The sequence below is a fragment of the Astyanax mexicanus genome, chromosome 13 (genome assembly GCF_023375975.1).
Source record: "Astyanax mexicanus isolate ESR-SI-001 chromosome 13, AstMex3_surface, whole genome shotgun sequence".
NCBI classification, from domain to species: domain Eukaryota; kingdom Metazoa; phylum Chordata; class Actinopteri; order Characiformes; family Acestrorhamphidae; genus Astyanax; species Astyanax mexicanus.
The window spans coordinates 21,714,860-21,736,203 of record NC_064420.1 but is presented as its reverse complement, the minus strand read 5'-3'; the positions used below and the strand labels follow the sequence as shown (position 1 = coordinate 21,736,203).

At 36.9% G+C, this 21,344-nt stretch overlaps 1 protein-coding gene across 1 annotated transcript; it reads left to right on the top strand.

The window, feature by feature from the left end:
- The first annotated feature begins 959 nt into the window (after positions 1–959).
- zgc:113423 (BEN domain-containing protein) lies at positions 960–20,301 on the top strand. Its single transcript, XM_007234057.4, has 11 exons — positions 960–1,117; positions 9,502–9,641; positions 10,495–10,569; positions 10,661–10,738; positions 11,738–11,830; positions 11,911–12,190; positions 14,368–14,556; positions 14,663–14,784; positions 15,897–16,092; positions 17,084–17,287; positions 19,463–20,301. The coding sequence occupies exons 1-11, from the start codon at positions 1,105–1,107 to the stop codon at positions 19,588–19,590; spliced, it is 1,518 nt and encodes a 505-aa protein (XP_007234119.3). The 5' UTR covers positions 960–1,104; the 3' UTR covers positions 19,591–20,301.
- The last annotated feature ends 1,043 nt before the right edge of the window (positions 20,302–21,344 follow it).

Here is a 21,344-nt window from a genome sequence, read left to right as displayed (position 1 = left end):
TTAAAATTATTAGAACTTTATTCAGGATATTAATATTATTCACACTTCATACTGGATATTACTATTATTAGAACTTCATATTGGATATTAATATAATTCGAATCTTATACTGGATAATAATGTGATTGGAACTTCATACTGGATAATAATGTGAATAGAACTCCATACTGGGTATTAATATTATTAGAAATTCATACTGTATATGAATGTAATTAAAATTTTATTCTGGTATTGATATTAGAATTTCATACTGGATAATAATGTGATAAGATATTCATACTGGGTATTAATGCGATTTGAACTTCATACTAGACATGAATACTATTAAAATGTTATACGGGATATCATTATATTATTAGAAATGTATCCTGTATATAAATATCATTAGAAATTCATACTGTACATTAATGTTTTTTTTAATCATGCTGTATATTAATGTTAAAAGAAATTCATACTGGATATTAATTTTATTAGAAATTTATTCTAGATATTAATATTATTAGAACTTCATACTGGATACTCATTTTATTAGAACGCCATACTGGATATTTATGTTATTAGAAGTTTATACTGGATATAAATGTTATCACAACTTCATAATGGATATTGCAATTATTAGAAATTCATTCTGGATATTTATTTTATATGAACTTAATTCATGTTATGAATGTTTTTAGAAATTAATTCTGGATATTAATGTAATTAGAACTTTATATGTGTCACTAGAATATAATTAAGGATAGTAATAAAATAAATTAATTCGGGATATTATAATAATATAATTGTATCCTGTGTGTTAAGTGTTATTAGTATAAATGTAATATTATCAGATCATTATTAACTGTGTTGTGAGAGTTTTCTGGAAACAGCTCGCGCTCGCTCCGCTGCAGCTCTTCACCGTTCCCTATCCGTGTACTGCGCACGCGCGGGGCTCATCGCGCGTGTGTGTGCCATTTAGGGGCGTGGTCTGCGGTCCAGTGTGTGCGCGAGGAGCTTTAAACACCTTAACTAAGGAGAGCAGGTGGAAGTTAAGGCGGCGGACCTGAAGAAGAGCGCGCGCCGCGGCGGATCACAGAGCGAGCCTGTAGCAGCAGGAGGAGGAGGATGTCCGCGCACGGTACGATCTTCACCGACACGCGCGCGAGCCGCTCCGCTCCGGTCAAGTCCGAGCACCGTTCCCCCGCTCAGCTCGCGCTGCTGATGCGTTCACACAGAACGGGGCAGACCCGGGGCAACAACGGTCTTAATACACAGCAGTGCTGCGGGAACGGGCAGAACAGAGGAACAGGGGGAGGGGAGGAACGGTTTTTGGGGTTCAGAACGGGGAGAAACGGGCGTTTATTCACTAAAGCGGCTCGAGACTGTCCCGTTTTTGTCTCCTGGTCCTCTGCGTGACGTCACGAACGCCATTGGGCGCGTTCCGAGTGGATCAGTGCTGCCTTTGTAGGGAACGTGATTTTAGGGGCTGGGGAAGGAGGGGGTTATTGATTAGTTTCCAACTCATTGCACGAGCCTGATGCTGCGTTCCACCTACCCACGATGTTGAATGAATGAGGAACCCTGGGATTGAGCTAACGGTGTTCCGGTTAAACACATTAAAGGGGCACTAAACCAGCTGATTTTAGCTGACTCCTCCCTCAGCTTAAATTTAAAAACGCTAAAAAATAGGAGGAGTAGTTTTGGCGGAGCACTTGGTGATGTATGGGTTTAGAGGCAGTGTTGCTACCCGTTCTGAACCGGAAGCCCGATTTGTACTACACATGCAGAGTACAATTACTTAATTATATGTGATAATTATAAGTAGTGTAATCATCCTCACCTATACCACAGCTGAACCTATGAGGGCGCTGCAGGGGCAGAAATGAACCCAATAAACGTTTTTTTAAGGTTAGGAAATGTTTATACAAATGTCAGAGAAAAACAATTCAGCTATTAATGAGAAAAGTATGGTTTAGGGTTTAGTGGCTCTTTAAGATAACTGAACAGTGTTTCACAACATCCAAAAAAGAGATTATCTTACAAGCAGGGATTTTTGTACATTTTCTGCCTGATATTACACGGCAATATCTTTCTATTCAAACATTACATATAAGAGTTAAGATCGGGCCCGACTTTTATTTAAAAAACAGTTTGATTCCTTACTTAGCTATATTGTGATTATCACAACAAAGCTTTAAAAAAAAATAACATTAACAAACACACACCTACACCACAGACCATTTTCTTGAGCCCGACCCGACTTGAGGAAAGTGGTGGGAAAACTTTATTTTTTAACTTTATTTTTAAATCAGCATATAAATTAATACGAATCAAACATTTCATGTCCTCCAAACCTTTTGTTTCGTTACGGTTCTCTAGTAGATCTTTTTTAAACATGTAGAATTTGGGTTCATTTCTGTTACTGATATGACATTATTAAGTGGAGTAGAGAGTGGAGTCTCCAAGCCCCCAAAGTTTTCAGAATGTAAATAGCTAATTTTGCTGCAAAGAAAAAGGGTTTTGTATCAACTACACTTGTGGCCTGTTTTACCTTAAAGTCTATAGTTCAGTACTGGTTTAACAGTTATTTACAGGTAGGGCTGGGCGATATGGAAAAAAATCTTATTACAATATAGTTTTTCATATCAGCCGATATCGATATGTATCACGATATAAATCAAATCACTTTCTGTTACACTTAAAGGTTTCTATTTTTACTCAGAAGTGACAGAATAAGGGAGTTATGGACAAAATCACTAGCAGGCTCAGAGCCTTGTGGACAGACACTAGGATGTTAACATCTTGCCAGGTGGGTACAGCTTTTAAATTAATTTTAAAAAGGGGACAAATATATAAACTAAAAAATATGTAAGACCCTTTACATTATATGTCTGTTTAATTTAAATTGCAATAACACTTTATTTATTTTTATAAAATTATATTTAATCAAAAGATCATTCCCCTCCCTGAATGCAGGCAACTACATAAAGCAAAATACAAGAGTATATCACAGTGTTCATTTTGACAGGTGATTTTGATACAGTCTTAGTCTTTTCACTAAAATGTATAATAGTTTTAGTTACATTTTAGTCTATCGGATATTATTAGTTTTAGTCAGATTTCAGTCTAGTTTAATTTTGGTCATATAAAAAGTATGTATTACATATGTTTTACTGTTTTTCTATTTTCTATTTGTTGTAATTTTAGATAATTTACTGCTTATGTTTTTTTTTAAATAAGAGCCTTTAGTTTTTTTTTCATTTAAATTAAGCTAACATTTAAATATTAAAAAAAAAAAGTGGCCTATAATGGAGGTGGGAGGAATAAAGTCAAGTTTCTGAAATGATCCACTTCTACTGCAGTACAGATTTATACTAACATTACTGGCTTTCAGTAGACTAGACTTACATTACTTAAGTGTATTTAAAACTCCAGTTCAGTAACAGCAATGTTTAGCTCAGTTCAAATACAGCTAGACAGATTATATAATCTTCTGTATTTAGTAAAATATCCAGCATAACAGACTCTCTATCTGTTAAAAACTATAAAACACAAAGACAGAGGAGAATGCTGCCCTCAGGGTTTTCTAACAGAAACAGTGAGAGTTAGGAAAAAAGATGGAAAGTGCTTCCTTTCTGTGTGTTTATATACTAACCCCTCACTCGTGCTGAAGTTAACCTTAATTTACACGAAACGTGGATTAACACGGCTAACGTGCGTTACCCATTAGTTTATTAGAATGTAAAAAGCAGTGAAAGCATCTTAGCTAATGATGACAGATTGCACAGATCCCTTTTACACCTAAACATCGCTAACTTTAAACTGGAGACAAGCTAATCTAACTAGCAGCAAACAGAGCAGCGTAGAGGCCGACCGATCGATCGGCCAGCCGATTTAATCGGCCGATTTTTGTTATTTTTTTATCAATCGGCATCGGCCGATTTTCTTATTTGGCCGCGCCGATTTTAATCCGGCACATCTGCGGGCAGCTACTTGGAACGCAGAGCAAGGTTTCAAGAGTGAGCAAGACTTTCAACGGGTAAGGCATCCATTTTTACAATCCAGTGTCCCAAAGTCTATATTTTCTCTCATGATTAGTAATCTGTGATGTTGCTTCATTTACTGAAAAAGAATAGAATTCCAACTGCATCGGTGTTGTAGCATTTCTCTCCAAACGAAACTATGCTTAGCGTTGATGGCAGGAGTGCATTTGGAATGCGCCCTGACTATGCAAGGCAAGCCCTATCTATAAGCTCTAGTATAAAATAACTGACGTCTCTTCTTCAGAAACGAAAATCTAAGTAAATAAAATCAAATTAACACTTGATATTTTCAGTATTTAAATTATTTTTAGACGAAATGAAAAAGGGCAGGACTAAAACTGTTTAAGGATATTCGCAGCATCAGCTGCACTGAAATAATAATTACTGGTTAGTCAGGATTATTAGAGGACTGTACTTCTCCTTATATATAAACAGTGTTGGGCACGTTACTTTGAAAAAGTAATTAGTTATAGTTACTCGTTACTTCTCCAAAAAAGTAACTGAGTTACTAACGGAGTTACTCCACTATAAAAGTAATTAGTTACCAGTAAAAGTAACTATCGCGTTACTTTTTATTATTCGCCAGTCAAAAAAGGAAATCAATTATGCATTTACTATTATTATTAGAAAAATAACAAAAAATAACAAACGAAAATAAACCCAAAATGTTGACAAAAATATAATCTAACGAATTTCAAAAAAATAAAACGAAATTCTCCACACAACCAAAGAAAATTACTAAAACTTGTAATACTGAAAAAAGCGGAAAAACGCGTCTGGGGATGAAATTTAACAAACCAAGCCACACTCAAAAGAAATATGTATATATAAAACAAAATAATGGACAAAAACAACAATTTAATGCCCGTTAAAATGGTATTAATATAACAGCTTCACCAAAAGAGAATAGAGCTTAGATCGTGCCCAAAAAATCCGACCCAGCCGGAGCCCGTGCACATTCTGCCCAAGCCCGAACCATAAACTGTCATTATGAGCCTGACCCGATCCGCCCCATAAACTGTCTGTTTTCGGGCTGATTGAATGAGCGAAATATAATCAGAATTATGTTAATTAACACTGTAACATAGAAGCATAGAACTATTATTTAATTTAAATGATTTTTAAGAACAGCAACACACAATGCTGCAAGTCAAACGCGGAGGCGTTCACGTGCGCCCAGAGCTACGTGATTACAGTTTTCATTTTTATTATAGTTTAATTTAATTTTGTTTTTATTTTTTCTGTTCATTTTAGGGTGGGCTTGCCAGCGCCAGCGCTTTACACAAGAACTAACGGACCACGAGTGCCGCGCGCTCGGCACAACAACTCCCGCTGTACAACTCCGCTGTACAACAGCGCTTATAAATAAATTAAACACAAAAATGAGGGTATTCTATCAGTAATTTCAGTTCGTTTTAGTTAGTTTTATAAACACAAAATACAGTTCGAGATAGTTATGTTTTTCCTTTTAATTACCGTTTTTATTAGATTCAGTTAACACAAATGTTTTTCACTTTCAATTTTCGCTATTTCGTTCGCTTTAGTGAACAATAATAATTGGTTACTTAGCAACATTGTGATTATCACACCAGAGCTTTATATAAAATAAAAATAGGAGCCTGATTTCGGGTCGGTCCTCAGGATTCGGGCAGAGAATCTAAGCCCTAAAATAGAAAGCAGCAGCACCACAAAAACCGGAGCAGCTAAAAAGAGCTTAACGTCCTTAATTCGGAACTTGGGTTGTCCACGGCAATCACTGAATTGATTAGAGCACGCAAATCGTCACAATTGTGCCTCACTTCACCACGCCAAACCACAGGCACAGCGGCCAGAAGCTCAAGTTCACCGGACAGAGGAGGGGTTAACCAGGGCAAAGCGAAGTAAAAAAAAAAAAGTTCATAGAGCTGCTAAAGTAACGTGCAGTAACGGGGTCTCGGAAATGGTAACGGCGTTATAGTTACAGTCATAGTAATTAGTTAGATTACTCGTTACTGAAAAAAAGTAACGGCGTTAGTAACCGGCGTTAGTGCCGCCTCCTGCTGTTCTGCTGTAAAACTCACCCGTTTAAAGCGGTTTGCGCTGTTAGATATTAAATGAAACGATGAGCAGAATTTTCTGTTTTGTCGGGTTCTACTTTAGAACCCCCTCCAGACTTTTCTGATAAAAGCTCATTTTATCCTGAACCTATAAAGTCCGCGCTCTTCAGCTTTCTCAACTCATTTTCCGCTCACGCACCGAACCTCCAGTACAGCTGATGAGACGCGTTTCTCTGGCTAAGGAGCTCATTTGAAGAAGAAAAAAAACCCAGATAAAGCTATATTTAAATTACAGCACCTGTCTGTTTTTGCATTATTTATAATTTTATTCTTAATTTAAACGTCACCCATTTTTGTAAAATAATAGCTGCAGCCCTAATGTGAACATTTTATAACATTGTCCTCCCATGTCCATTCGTTTTCAACTGCATGGAGTTGAAGAAGAAATGAGCTTTGCCGTTTTGGAGTAACTATCTAAAGTTGTCACATTATGGAAGTCTTCTTGCACTCTGTTAAACATATTAAAATGAATAATTAATAGACTAACAGACTGCAACAAGTCATACATTTGTTAATTAGTAGGCCCCTACAGTAAATTTTATATAATAGCCAACATAATATTTCTACTATAAACATGAATATATAGTGTATATAGAACATATGTTATATAATGAATAAAATAAAATGTTATGGATAATACAATCTAAATAAAATTAATATTTTTTTTATTAACATATAGTGATATAGTAACATTAAAGTCACTATAAAATGCTAACCTTATTTTCAATAAATTGTGTGAAGTTTACAACTGTTGTTCCTCCTCTTACTAGTATGATTTTAAGCATGCCAAATAAATATAATACGATAGCATATCGGCCCTAAAAATCGGCAGGTCACATCGGCCATCGGCTGACTCTGACCACTAATGATCGGTATCGGCATCGGCCTTAGAAAAACCCATATCGGTCGGTCTCTAGAGCAGCGTTTACCTGCCTTCAGAAATCTGAACAAGCTCACCTCTCTAAATATCTTGGAGACGCATGCCTCATATTTAAAAGGTGAGTTTTCCAGTGTAGCGCCGCTGAATAGTATAAATGAAGTTTATCCAGTAAATGGGAGAGAAGGAGCCGCTATGTGGAGAAGGGTATAGCTGCAGCCTGGAGCACCTCCAAAGGGGAGGAACATACCTCCAAACAGGCGGAGCCTACCTCCAAGTAGGATGGTGCTTGATGGGGCTTGGTGTTACGCAGTAGGGTGTTTTTCACAACGTTTTGTGCTTGTAAATAACCCGAAAGATTAATCAATTCATCTATTTCGTTTATTAAATGATTATTTATTTTAAAATGCATTTTCTAAGAGTCTAAAAGCATGTTGTGCACATTGCAACCACATTTTATTTATTTAAAACATTTAAACATTTGCCATGCTGTGAATATTTCAAATCATAAAATAGTAAAGATCTAAATAATAAAGGCAGTTGTTTATTCATAGCCAATAATATTATAAATACATACACACTACACGTATTTTATTATATTGACATTTAAGAAATATAAATAATCAATAACTGTTGACTAATATATTTATTGACATCCATGAGCTTTTTAATCACGGAGGACTTTTTTGTGGCATTCGGCAGAGAAATGGAGCTGTGTTGAGTGAGGTCTCCCTGCCTTACGATGTAGACTTTTATATAATATAATATAATATAATATAATATAATATAATATAATATAATATAATGTGATAGTACATTCTATGTAACATTAAATTTGATGTAATAGAATAAAAGTATTAATAATAATCACGGAAGACTTTTATTATGACATTCGCCGGAGCCGTGGTGAGAGAGGTCTCGAGCCGTATACTGTTGGTGGACTTCCCACTTGGATGTAAGCCCCTCCCCTTTGGAGCTGTGGACTTCCCATTTGGAGGTAAGCCCCTCCCCTTTGGAGGTGCTCCAGTCTGCAGCAATACATACTTGGCTATGTGAGGAGTTCAGAGTGGAGGGGCTCGGGGGGTGGGGCGGAGGGGGATGGTGGAGAGGGGAGGGGAGGGGTTGTACTGGGCTGAGCAGCAGTTCAGCGTGCTGCCTGATCTCGTGCTGCGCCTTTTCACAACGCTACTTAAACGGGAAATAGAAAATTTAGTTTATCGAATTTCTCGCCCCGACTTATCGCGATATATAGTTTCCTCGATAACTATCGATATCGTTTTATCGCCCAGCACTATTTACAGGGTTTTTTGGTGAATCCAGTAAAATAATTCCCTCTTTTCATGTCGCAGGTTAGCATTATAAGCGATACCAGTTGATAACTGATGAATTATAGCTATGATATTCCACACATTCAAACACTATGTAAACATATCCACTAATAGAAGTTAGACATTACTGTGTTTACAACTGATTTAATACACACTAATAAGAGTGATAATAAACAGTATAATACTAGAGCTGGGTGCTACCATTTTCTTTGTAAATTCCGAGCTAGGAAGCTAGCTAGCTACATGGAGGTTGTGCTAAGGTAAATGTATGATTTAACTGGCACTGCTGAATTAGCGTTAGCTAAACTAGCTAGCCCATAAATGTGACTAAAATAGCATGGCTGAAGAAATGTATGGTAAACGAAACAAAAAAGTATAGCACTACTGAGCTAAATGTATGATTTAGAATAGCACTGCTCTTGTAGCTAGCTAGCTTAATGTGTGATTAGAATAGCACTGCAGACAAAATTGTATAGAATAAATTTGTAACTTTGCTTTGTTAGTATGTCTGCTGCGATATTAAAGGTGTTCAATAAATAAATGTAAGAAAAAATTGCAGTTTTGTAGTTTATAGAGTTTTGTTAGAAATGTGAGACAAAAATAGATTTAGGCTGTGTAGCCAGTTTATTTGAAACATTATATGAAATCTGGGTTTGGTTTTAGGCTAGATATTTTATTTTGTTCAGATATTTCATTATGGCCAAAAAGTTTATTTTAGTTTATGTTATGGCCATTTATTTGTTAAGTTATTTCTTATTTTAGTGACAATAAATTGTAGTTCAGTATATTTTAAAGTGTTCATTTGTTTTATTTTGTTTTATAAAATAAGTAAAGTAATGTGGTTCAACCTTTTTGCCTTTATGGGTGAGGTATACAGTTTAATCCTAAATTATAACAGTTTATATATCTGTATTGGGACTGAAAAAAGTCAGATTGGTGCATTTCTAGTTATAAAAGTACAGTGACATAAATGAGAAAATAAAATGTATTTGCTATAATGCTGTTGAAAAATAAGATACTCAAGGTGTAAGCTATTTTTATCTATGACTAAATAAATTACATTTTTAAAAACTAAACCTGTTTTACTTTTCTAATAAACATGTTCCAAGTCCAGTTTAATTTGGTCTATGATACATTTGTGTTTAACAAGACGATGACCTGTTTTATTTTCTCCACAGATAACTGCGAGTCCGAAACTGAAATTAAAGCCTGCAGTTTTAATGCTGAGCCAGCAGAGGGCAGGTCAGAGACCAGAGAGAGAGGCAGTGAATCACCAGCTTTTGGACAGAGAGGCTCTGGTTCCCCCAGCGAAAGCATGGTAGGCTGATATACACTCACTGGACACTATTAAAAACACCTCTGTTGGGCTTTCACTCACTGGTCACTTTATAATAAACAATTACTATCTCAATCCTATTACCATACACTGCACCATGCACTGCTTTGTGCATTTAGTCACTGACCACATTACTAGAAACCCAGACCTTGTAATTCTGGTCACTGACCACATTACTAGAACCCAGACCTTGTACTTCCAAACACTGACCACATTACTAGAAACCCAGATCTTGTAATTCTGGTCAATGACCACATTACTAGAACCCAGACCTTGTACTTCCACTCACTGACCACATTACTAGAAACCCAGACCTTGTTCTTTCACTCACTGACCACATTACTAGAAACCCAGACCTTGTTCTTTCACTCACTGACCACATTACTAGAAACCCAGACCTTGTTCTTTCACTCACTGACCACATTACTAGAACCCAGACCTTGTACTTTCACTCACCGACCACATTACTAGAAACCCAGACCTTGTACTTTCACTCACTGACCACATTACTAGAAACCCAGACCTTGTTCTTTCACTCACTGACCACATTACTAGAACCCAGAACTTGTACTTCCACTCACTGACCACATTACTAGAAACCCAGACCTTGTACTTCCACTCACTGACCACATTACTAGAAACCCAGACTGTGTAATTCCAGTCACTGACCACATTACTAGAAACCCAGACCGTGTAATTCTGGTCACTGACCACATTATTAGAAACCCCTACCTTATCCTTTAACTCAGTTGTCACTTACTTATTCCTCGTTTTTTTTTTTTTTTTCATAAAAAAATAAACGTAACAGTATAGTATTAATTTGACGTCTCTCTAGATGTCAGATGTTGAGGATGAGGCTCGCCTTGAAGACATTACATGCGTTGAAATGGAAAATGACTCCCCTGATGAGGTGAGCTTTATTAACAGTACTGGTATGCTTTTATTTACGTTTTATAAAACTATTAAGTGCAGTAATAATTGTGTGTTCTCTTTGTCTACAGGACGAGATTGTGGCGTCAACACAAGTCTTTGGAGCTGATCCGTTACGAACTCTGGGAGAAATTCTAGCTTACTGTCAGGTACAGAACAAGTTTTGGGCTCCTGGGTGGCGCAGCTGTCTTAGGTTCTTTATTTTTTGGTCTGATCCAATGTACACAAGCATGTGTAAGACGGTGCAATGAAACACAGTCTGGATCAAAGGACCAAAATTTGTTCCAATCTAAATAGCTGGTCTCGGTCTGGCAACTTTTCCAAGGTTCAGTTTGTTTGCAGTGTGAAAACACTTTTTTAAATGGAGCAATTACAGGACATTCAGGCAGACATTCTTAAAAAAATCACTTTTAGATAAAAGTAGAAGAAAAACAATCTGACTCTGTCCTTAGCATACAGTATGGACATGAGGTACACCAGATTTCGTTTGCAACTGTATCTACTGTAACTGTAGATTGGGTTTATCTTTAAACAGAAAAATATAAATACAAGGGTAATCTGTTACATTTATTCTGCAGTGTGACAAGCACATTTAAAATGAAGTCAGATTCTATCATGGAGGCAGAATTCAGCACAACACCTGGAAGGGCAACTCGAAGAACTGACAACACGCTAACTTCTGACACATGCTCTTTTACAAATGAATCAGTGATATCAGAAGTATACAGGTACGATTTCTGATGCCACAGCCAACAGTAACCAGAAGTCCCATCACACTTAGCATGGGCAGTGCTAGCTAGCAAAGACACATGTTAACAGGGTAAGAAGTTAGCATTCTCCTCCAAGCATGTTGAGCTTCAGTGGTGTTTATTAATGAAAGTATTGAAAAAGACCTGGTTGTGAAAAGGTTCATGTGTAATGTGCTACCTTTCATCCTTCCAGCACTGTGGGAGCATTGTTGGAGTTATAGCTAGTGGAAAGGGAACTGGCTACTGGCTATATCCAGGGTTCTTGAGAACTATAGGTCCAGTACTTTGGGAAAACTACCAAAATGCAAAAACTACCCTAACCACAAGTCAGCATGATTCTAATGAAGCTGGATAATTTCAGTGCCTCAGTCTTCGATCATCTCAATTACGTTCTCACAGGTTATGTATGGGGCCATCCAGAAACTGGACGAGAAGTTTGAGGTGCTGCAGGCCAGAGTAACAAACATTCAGGTGGACCAGTCGAGCCAAAAGGTGATACTTGATGACTTTGATTTAAAGGAATAAATCAGTACCAAATTTTACAGGTTTAACTATGTTCTTATCTCCCTCAGGTTTACTCCCCAAACAGCATATACAGCTTCCACTCTCAGGTGAATGGAGAGGCGTCCAGTTTCCCAAACTTGCTGCAGCACTCTCCGTCTTCCCCTCCTCCTGAAGACGACACAGACTCCCCCAGCCTCCTTCTCATTCCAGAAAACCCAACATCCCCCTCCCTCTCAGCAAACAGCCCACCTTGCACTGTGAAAAAAATGTTCCTGAAAAAGCGCTGGAAGAAGCCGGAGCGTTCACACACCAACAGTTCAGCAGCAAAGACACCAGCAGAGCACGCAGGTGACCAACAGATAATTGTACATACCTTAATATATTATGTATTATTATTATAGTTGAGTGTATGTAGTAGTAGTAGTATGCATTTTTCAGTAGCCACTGTTTTTAGTATCCACTTTGAATTATTCAGTAACAATTTACAATAAGGGCACATTAAATAACAGGACTTATGACAGAATGTCTCAACTAATCATGTTTTAATTATTATCTCAATTCATTGTTAACTACAACATAAGTTCAAAAATTACTTAACCATATTATTGTAATACGTACTGTTATTTGTGACTAGGGCAGCCACGATTAGTCGACTAGTCACGATTATGTCGACTATTAAAATAGTCGACGACTAATTTAATAGTGGATTAGTCGTTTTTTTTTTTTTCTTTGTTTTTCTCTCCAAACTGCTGCGACTGCCTTTCTGTCCTGGACGCACATGCGCAGTAGTGGAAACCGGGGTAGGTAGTGGACGACATCTCAGGACATTATACAGACAGGCTCTGGTTTCATGGCTACCCCGCTACAGAACTCAAAAGTGTGGGATCACCAAGAAAATAAAAGTGAAACGCGTGCAATGCAATATCTGCAATGAAGAACTTGCCTTCCTCGGCAGCACAACCGCGATGCACGAGCACCTGAAAAGGAGGCATGTTGTGGCTGATTAAATGACGAAGAAGCTAAATTGCTATTTAGCTGCTAAAATTAGCGTAAACAGAGCGTTAACTTAGTACTTAACTTACTCATCTTGATAGCTTTAAAACAGAGGTCACTAATAGGCGGACCGCGATCCGGATCCGGACCCAGACGTTGTCACAAATGCCGTCCCAAACCGATAAACTACAGAGAAGGATTTCATTCTGACAGCGGCTTCTGTTTTCAGTGCTTTTCGGTGCAGTAAACTCACAGATCAGTCATGTGTGGTGTAAAATCACCAAACGCTCTCCTCTGCCAATCAGATCTGTGCAGACCGCTGCCCTGTGTACGGTAATGTACACAATATCTGGACAGAGAGGCATTTTTTATTAATATACTTTTTTTTCATAATAGTTCAAACAACCTCACAGTTGAGATGTTTCATAAATGCCAGTGCCTTATCCTTATTTTACACAGTTGTTTACACTTTATGCTAAACAGTAAAATAATTGTCTGTTACAACAAGCTGCATATTTCATTAAAGGTTTAATGAACTATGATTTTAATTGTTTTTATTTTTAGTTAGCATATAGCTGAAATCTAATGATAGTTGTATAATAGCAGCTTCATTCTATTGTGATAAACTGTGTTTTATATTCAATTAACGTATGATCCGATTAGTCGACTAATCATAAAAAATAATCGGTGATTAGTCGACTATAAAAATAATCGTTTGTGGCAGCCCTATTTGTGACTATTGTATAGTAGGAAAAAAATAATTGGTAATATTGAAAAGTACGGAAAAACTGACTGAAGAGCAAGAGTTACACAGGAGTCTGTTGCACAAGATAAGTTCATCCGAGTTTCCAGCCTCAGAAACCACAAGTTAAAAGCAACCCAAATAAGAGCCACCTAAATATATTTTGCTTTGTTTAACACTTTTAAGTTACTACATGATTCCTTATGTGTTCCTTTATAGTCTGAATGACTTTAGTATTTATTTACAATGTGGGGAAAAAAAAATAAAAACATTAAATGAGAATGCATATCCAAACGTTTGAATGGTACTGCATGTTATGCATTATAAACTATATACAAAAAAAATGTTTCAGGCTCCAATATGATTTTTTTGGTATCCTCTATAATAAATATATATATATATATATAATTTAATAGATATATTACATATTATATAATAGATCAGCACAGCAGTGCCAATATTACATGTTATAGCATGAACCACGAGTGTATTATTGCGATTTTACCAAGTTCCATTATCACTGTTGATTAAAAGATTTTGAGTTAATAAGGATGAGAAAATGTGTTTTGTTATAAAAACTCTGCAAGGTAAAATAGCTTCATTGCTGTTTGTAGTTCTGCTGTTTGGCTTGTAAGCGCTGTATCGTTGCTAGGTTACCTGTATGTGGCGGAGTAACATGGAGAGCTTTGGCCTCTCAGCTAATTACATTGCAGGGTTGGAACTTACTGTGGTATAATATGATTTAATTCATATCTATTAGCAAATCCAGATCTGTATCTTTTTGCTGCAGGAAGTGAGAAGTTCGTGCTCCCCAACAGCATCATACGGAAGGCCGGCACGATGCCCAGGCCCACGTCAGCCGCCCGCTTCCTCCTGCGCAACGTCTTCTCCCACGAGGAGCTCCTGCACAGCAACACCAAAGGAGACCCAGCCAGAGGCCTGAACAAGCTCGACCCAGCCAAGATCAGTGCCATACGAGGTGAGTAACACACACACACACACACACACACACACATACACACACACCTCAGAATAGGAGGAATCCTGAGTGTCAGAATAAGTAGTGAATCGGCGTGTTTCTACAGAGTGGCTGCAGAAGAAGTTTCCCAAACACGACCTCAGTGAAAAAGGTAAAGACTGGAGGGCCTGTGTGACTGTGATGAACAAAGGAGCCAGGTACGTCCGGGTGATGGACAAGAAACGCAAGGTAAGGAATGTGTCGACTTAAAGATGTATTAATTTTTTAATTATTATTAATTAAAATGAAAACACAACATGATGTATGTTCTACATGCCTGATTTCAAGTCAGTAAAAAAATAAATAAATAAAACACAGCCTGGTCCAATTACAGACAAGCAGCCTAAACCTGATTCACCAGTAAAGTCATCAGTGCGTTAAATGTAGATGTGCGTATATGCGTTACTTTACGGTAAACAGACGTGCAGGCTGATATCATGCTAAAATAGTCCAGACCAGGGGAGACTGACACATTTCAATCGCTAAAATTAATTCACTCACATACTCAAGCCCAGAAACGAGAAGGAAAACGGAATAAAATCTCTGTTCTCACTGTAGATTTTGTGCAGTACATTATTGTGCAGAACTTTAAAAAAGTGCACATGTAGTTTATTAAACACACTGTTTATACACACAGTACCTTCAGGTAATTTTTTACAATTAAATCACAATAAGTTGAGTAATGAACATAAATTAATAGGTAGGAGGTGGAACAGATTGAAAAAAATATTTCTATAGAAATGCAAAGATTCCAGCTGTTGCTGAAAATATCTCTATAATAATCATATATTTCCACAAAATTAATTTTGCAATCTGTTCCCCTATCCTACCTATTTATTTGTGCTTGTCAGTCGACTTATTGTGACTTAATTTCAAGATAGCAGCACCCAAAGAACTACCTGAAGGTATTGTATTTGTATAAACAGAATTTTTTAATAAACTACTTGTGCCCTTTCGAAGTTCTCATTGCTTCGTTTTAAATATTAGGGCTCGCAAGCTTTTACCAATGAAGTTTGGAGCTACTTTGAGCTTGTTAATGGTGTAAAATGTAGATTTTTTTGCATGAGCAACTCTATGCCACAATCACTCACATTGTAAGCCTGTTGAGAGCATTAGCTTAAAGCGCTGTATTTCAGGATGCTGGGGGTAAACAGAGGTGGACTATTCTACAAACATTTGTATTCGTTATCATGTTTCACTACAATCCAAGTCCATTTCGCACCAGATTTCTCCTTTAATGCCTTTCAGAGTTCAGAAAGTCCATTAAAAAAAACAAAAACAACTTCTGTATATATTTACAGCCTGGACCAATCACAGATGATCAGGTTAAACCCGATTCACCACTCACGCCCATGAGGACAGCGGAGATTGACGTCGAGCTGTCGGACAGTGACAACGATCACACTCTGCAGAAACAGAAAGTGTCAAAGGGCAAGTTCAGAGTAGAGGCTGATAGAATGTCGGATAATGAAGATACATTAGATCCAGAGGCTCAAGGTGAGTCTAGACTGTATAATGTGTTTGTATTCTTATGTAAATTCTTATGTAAATATAAAAAAAAAAGAAAAATATTTTTTTAGTGGACTTTTATTATTTTGTGCAACTTGCATGTATCCCTTCACCATTCAATGATTTAGACACCCTGATTTATCTCCCTATTTTAACAATCTGTAGACTATCTAGCTGTCAACCCTGCACCGTAAAGCATGATTTATCTCGTGTCAGTGTGTATTTGCTATCAAAACGACAGGAAAAGTATGCCTTGCGCAGCTCAAATCATGCAAAAAGCATGTGTTAATTAATCTAGGTCATATTTAGGACGTATCATGAAATTCCCTTCCAAGACAGCAATGAATGTCTAACTGTTGATGTCAGGCTAGGTTTTTTTAAGTCTGTGGTGCACCTGTGATTTCTGTTGCCAAGATAGCAATACACCAGAAATCTACCTGAACACACCTCACTTCCAGACCATCACGACAATCAAATATATCAAGGTTTGTTTGGTCATGAAAAAACTGTAAAAGTCATGGAAATTTGGTCACAATTCTTTGTATTGATGGAGAAAATCTGTTTTGAGCTAACAAATACATCAGCTCTGAGTTAGTTCAGTAATTTAGTCCTACACAATGGAGCTCTCAGGATTCATTCATTCAGGCCCACTAAAATCAATTTTTGATTTTAGTTTTAGTTAATTTTTAGATTTATTGACCGTGTCTACACTGATGTTTTAAAATATATGTATGTCTGTTTAAAAGACGCAACGGAAGCCTCGACAATAGACTCGGATTGTGTGCAGGTTGTGAGATAGTAATAGGCATCACGAATCACGCCAAGTTAAAGTTATGGCCCAAATCTTTTCCATACTTTGAGAATACAGTGTTTCGGGCATCCAGCAGTGTATATATAACCGTTTGGTGTAATAACTTTTTGCTGTTAGAGCTCTTAAAGATATAGACTGCTTCTAATTCTAATCCCATTTCTTCTTCAGTGTACTTGGGTTGTCCAGACCGTCAGGTGAAGGTTCCCCAGTTTGCCCTCTACATGGCCTGGCAGCGGCCCAGTGCTGCTCTCGCCGCTCGCTACCTCATCAAGTTCATCTTCTCAGATGAAATTCTCGTGAAGAGTAACGTCTACGGGAACGCGGAGTACGGAATGGAACCGCTGGACCACAACAGGATCTCAGCACTGCGGGGTTAGTCAAAACATCCCACACAGAAACAATGCTAACGAAGTAAAAAGCAAACAAAACAGCAATAAATTGCATTAAAGTAAGGACGTTTTGATATGATCCATTGATTTAGAATTAAAGATGATGCAGGCCTATATTTTTAATGGATTGGGTATCGGCTATTTTAATCCTAATCCAGTTCCAGTTCACTAGACCATTTAGTGCTTAGCTATTATTTTTATAAACACAATAGAGCCAGTCTATTGTTCTTTTTATTGTGTATTGATTAGGGATGTGCCATATTGTATTGTACACAATAATATTGTGAATGATATTATACCCTAAAATATGGTGCCATATCACCCACCCCTAATTATCACATCAGGGTATTAATTTTTTGCTTTTTAAAGCAAAGAAAAATTACATTGTTCTCATTTCTCAATATATGTACTAAAGACTATATTATATCTGTCCAGTGTCATTTATTTTACTTTAATCCTGAATATATGGAGATATATGACGTGCATTATTAGTATCATGACATTCTGGATCATTGACTTCTGTTACAATTTGATGAAGATTCTTGTATTTTTTAATATCTCAGTTAGTCAGTGCCATATCATATCGTATGCAAAAATAAAATAAAAGTTTATTTTGGCTGCAGTAGTGTATTATTAAAATATTGTTTTTAATATAGTGTTTCGTCATATCGCCAAGAGAATCGTTAACGTAAAAAATAGCATGAAATATCGTGATATTAATTTAGGGTTATATCGCCTGCCCCTAGTATTGATATTGTATCAGATTTTCATGATACTGGTCCAATAAAAAAAAATTGGAGTATAATTTTTAGCATGGATTTTTTTGCATTTTTTTTTACGTTTACTTTTTGCTGTAAAATTGTTGTTTTGGAGATAGTATTGTTACTGTCTTGCAAAAATAAATAACAAACTTTAACTGTCAAAACTAAAGGTGGGAAAAATTTACAATTTTAAGATGCAGCTCGATTCGGACATGCACAAATCTGAATTGATTCACAAATAACGGGTACACATTTTTACCTCCTGGTATGCTTGTATGATTCTATGTTTTAAAGTACACATTACAGATACTTTACATTTAAAGTACTAAATAGTCATACAATGTGAAAAAAGAAATCCAGTATTGAAGAAAAAGACGCATTAAGACGGACTGATAATCGTTTTATAATCGCATCACAGACACCTGAATCATATGTAAGGATTCCCACCTCTAGTCAAAAACATATCCCAGAAAAACGATCCCAACTTCCGACAACTGAGCCCTTCCAATAACCATCCCTTTAGTGAGGATTCAGTTATTTTCCTTAATGTTTGAATGAGGAAATAGATTTTAGAAAAGTCTAAGTTTATAGTTTTTCAGACTATAAAGCTGCACCAGATTATAAGGAGCATTAGTAATGATAGTAAGGATGCCTATTTTGATGTGAGTAAGGGTGTTTCCATGGTTCCCTTCTAATAGGGAATAGTAATAAGTTAAGTAAACAAACAGTAAAAACATTTTCTTTCAAAGTCAATCGGGCGCTGGATGTTAATCTACACAGATTTCTCTCCTGGTAACAGTTTATTTACAGTAAACTTCCCAATATGTTGTCTAAGAGTAAGTTTTCAGTGAAGTTTCTCTAGCACTGAGGCTGGGTGCAGCAGCATTAGCATTAGCCGCTACCTGCAGTGCTAGCAAGGCGTAACTGCTGCCCAATATCGCGCTAGACTGAGGAACCTTGTGTGTTCTGGCAAACATGCAGACTACATGCAGAATATACTCTCCTCTGAACAACGAAAGAGCTAGCACTGCGGTTAGCGGCTAATGCTAATGCTGCTGCACCCAGCCATAGTGCTGGAGAAACTTCACTGAAAACTCACCTTTATAATGCTATTCTGAAAGCGCCTTTTAAGTGGCTTTACTGCTCCTTAATACCAGACTGGTAGAATTAATATTATTACATAAGACACACTGGATTATACGGCACACTGTTGATTTTTGGGAAAGTTAAATGAGTTTAAGTGCGCCTTACAGTGCAAAAAATACGATAAATAAAGCACAAGCTCTCCAGATAAAATATAATACATAATAAAAATATGAGCATAGTAAAATGACCAATGTTAATAGGAATATATTGGAAGGGCTTAACTGACCATCAGTATCACTTTTGCCTTGTAGAACATCTCTGTGATCGCTACCCTGAGCTGAAGCTGAATGAAGACGGCCAAGACTGGAAATCTTGCGTTGACGCCATTAACAGTTCCATCCGAAAGACCAGACACAAGCACAAGAAACTCCGACGCTGAGCTGCAAGCCCAAGAAACATCCCATACGTACCTTTCCCAAAACCTGTAGCTCTTAGAACTCTCAGTCTTATTCTACTGTCAGAATGCAGCCATATTGGATCTGTGGAGAGGACACAGTCTGCACTGTTATTTGCAAGTAAGAGAACAGATTGGATTTGTGTATCTAGACATCACTAACCTGTCTGCATGGATTGCTGTGATAAGGAGGTGGAGGTCAATATGAAACCTTTGGAGAGCTTCATGGATCTCTGCACTTCAGTCTCTCTGGATTTCATTAGGTCAATGTTTATTGGTCGTGGCGAGAGTGTTGCAACAGCTACTCTAAAAATTCTGATTTGAGCTTCCAAACCATGATACCAAGATCTGTATAAATCCAATTGTAGTCACAGTCATCAATATAAGCCCCTTCTCCATTTTTTGATTCATGTTATGTTTATTATATTTATATTTATTTAAAGGTTTTATTTCTTCATTAATCTTGCAGTGGTTTCTAGTATGAAGGCTGTTTTAGTTCAGTGGAAGAGTGGGCAGGGGAAGAACAACAGGATTTCATCTCTCTCAAATATTCTTGATATGCAACAGTTTTTCATTAGAAACCTAGAATGTGCTTTTTTAAAAGATTTATTTCCTCATTGATGAAGGCCTTTGAAATAAAAGAATAAAAAATAAATAAATAAAAGACTTCCCTCAAAAGAGATAAATGGTCAATATGGTGCAGTGCCTCTGAGATTCTCACCAGAAGAAAATGACCTGCATGTGTTTTCCGCCACCACGAAAGCAATACACCAGACATTTACCTGAACACACCTCACACATCACTTTCAGACCACCACGCCCATCAGTGCAGATATACAGTTCTGGAAAAAAAATACAAGAGACCACTTTTTTGAAAACCTCTGGAATATAATCAAGAGTACGATGGATGATCACAAGCCATCAAACCAAACCAAGCTGAACTGCTTGAATTTTTGCACCAGGAGTGGCAAAGTATCCAAAAGCAGTGTGTAAGACTGGTGGAGGAGAACATGCCAAAATGCATGAAAAATATGATTAAAAACCAAGATTATTTCACCAAATATTGATTTCTGAACTTTATGAATATGAACTTGTTTTCTTTGCATATTTGAGGTCTGAAAGCTCTGCGTCTTTTTTGTTATTTCAGCCATTTCTCATTTTCGGCAAATAAATGCTCTAAATTACAATATTTGTATTTGAAATTCGGGAAAAAATGTCTAGTTTATGGAATAAAAAAAAATACTATTCATTTTACTCAAACAAAAACCTATAAATTGCAAAATCAGAGAAACTGATTCAGAAACTGAAGTGGTCTCTTATTTTTTTCTAGAGCTGTATTTGTAAGGTCAGACATTAAATTAACTTTGCAGGTTGAATGCATGGAAATAGAATGTTGTTGGGGTGTAGGATAGTAATACGCATTGTGACTTGCTTTGTGCAGGGTATATGATATTGCCCTCACTGTTTGGCTGGGTTTTCCTGCATGACAACCTAAAACAAACAGCTAAGGCAACTAACAAATGGATCTGTAAAAAGAATTTCAGGATCCTGGAGTGGGTTGACAGTCTGAACTAAGCATTAATGTCCCCAAAATTTAAAACTCAGATCACACTTTATGCAGGATATAAGTGTGTGTGGTAGCAAGGTTTTCTTTCAATAATACATGAAGCCACTCTATTCTGCTTGAAGAACAACTATTTTGCTTTAGCTTTATAAGCATTTTTAATATATTAAAAAAT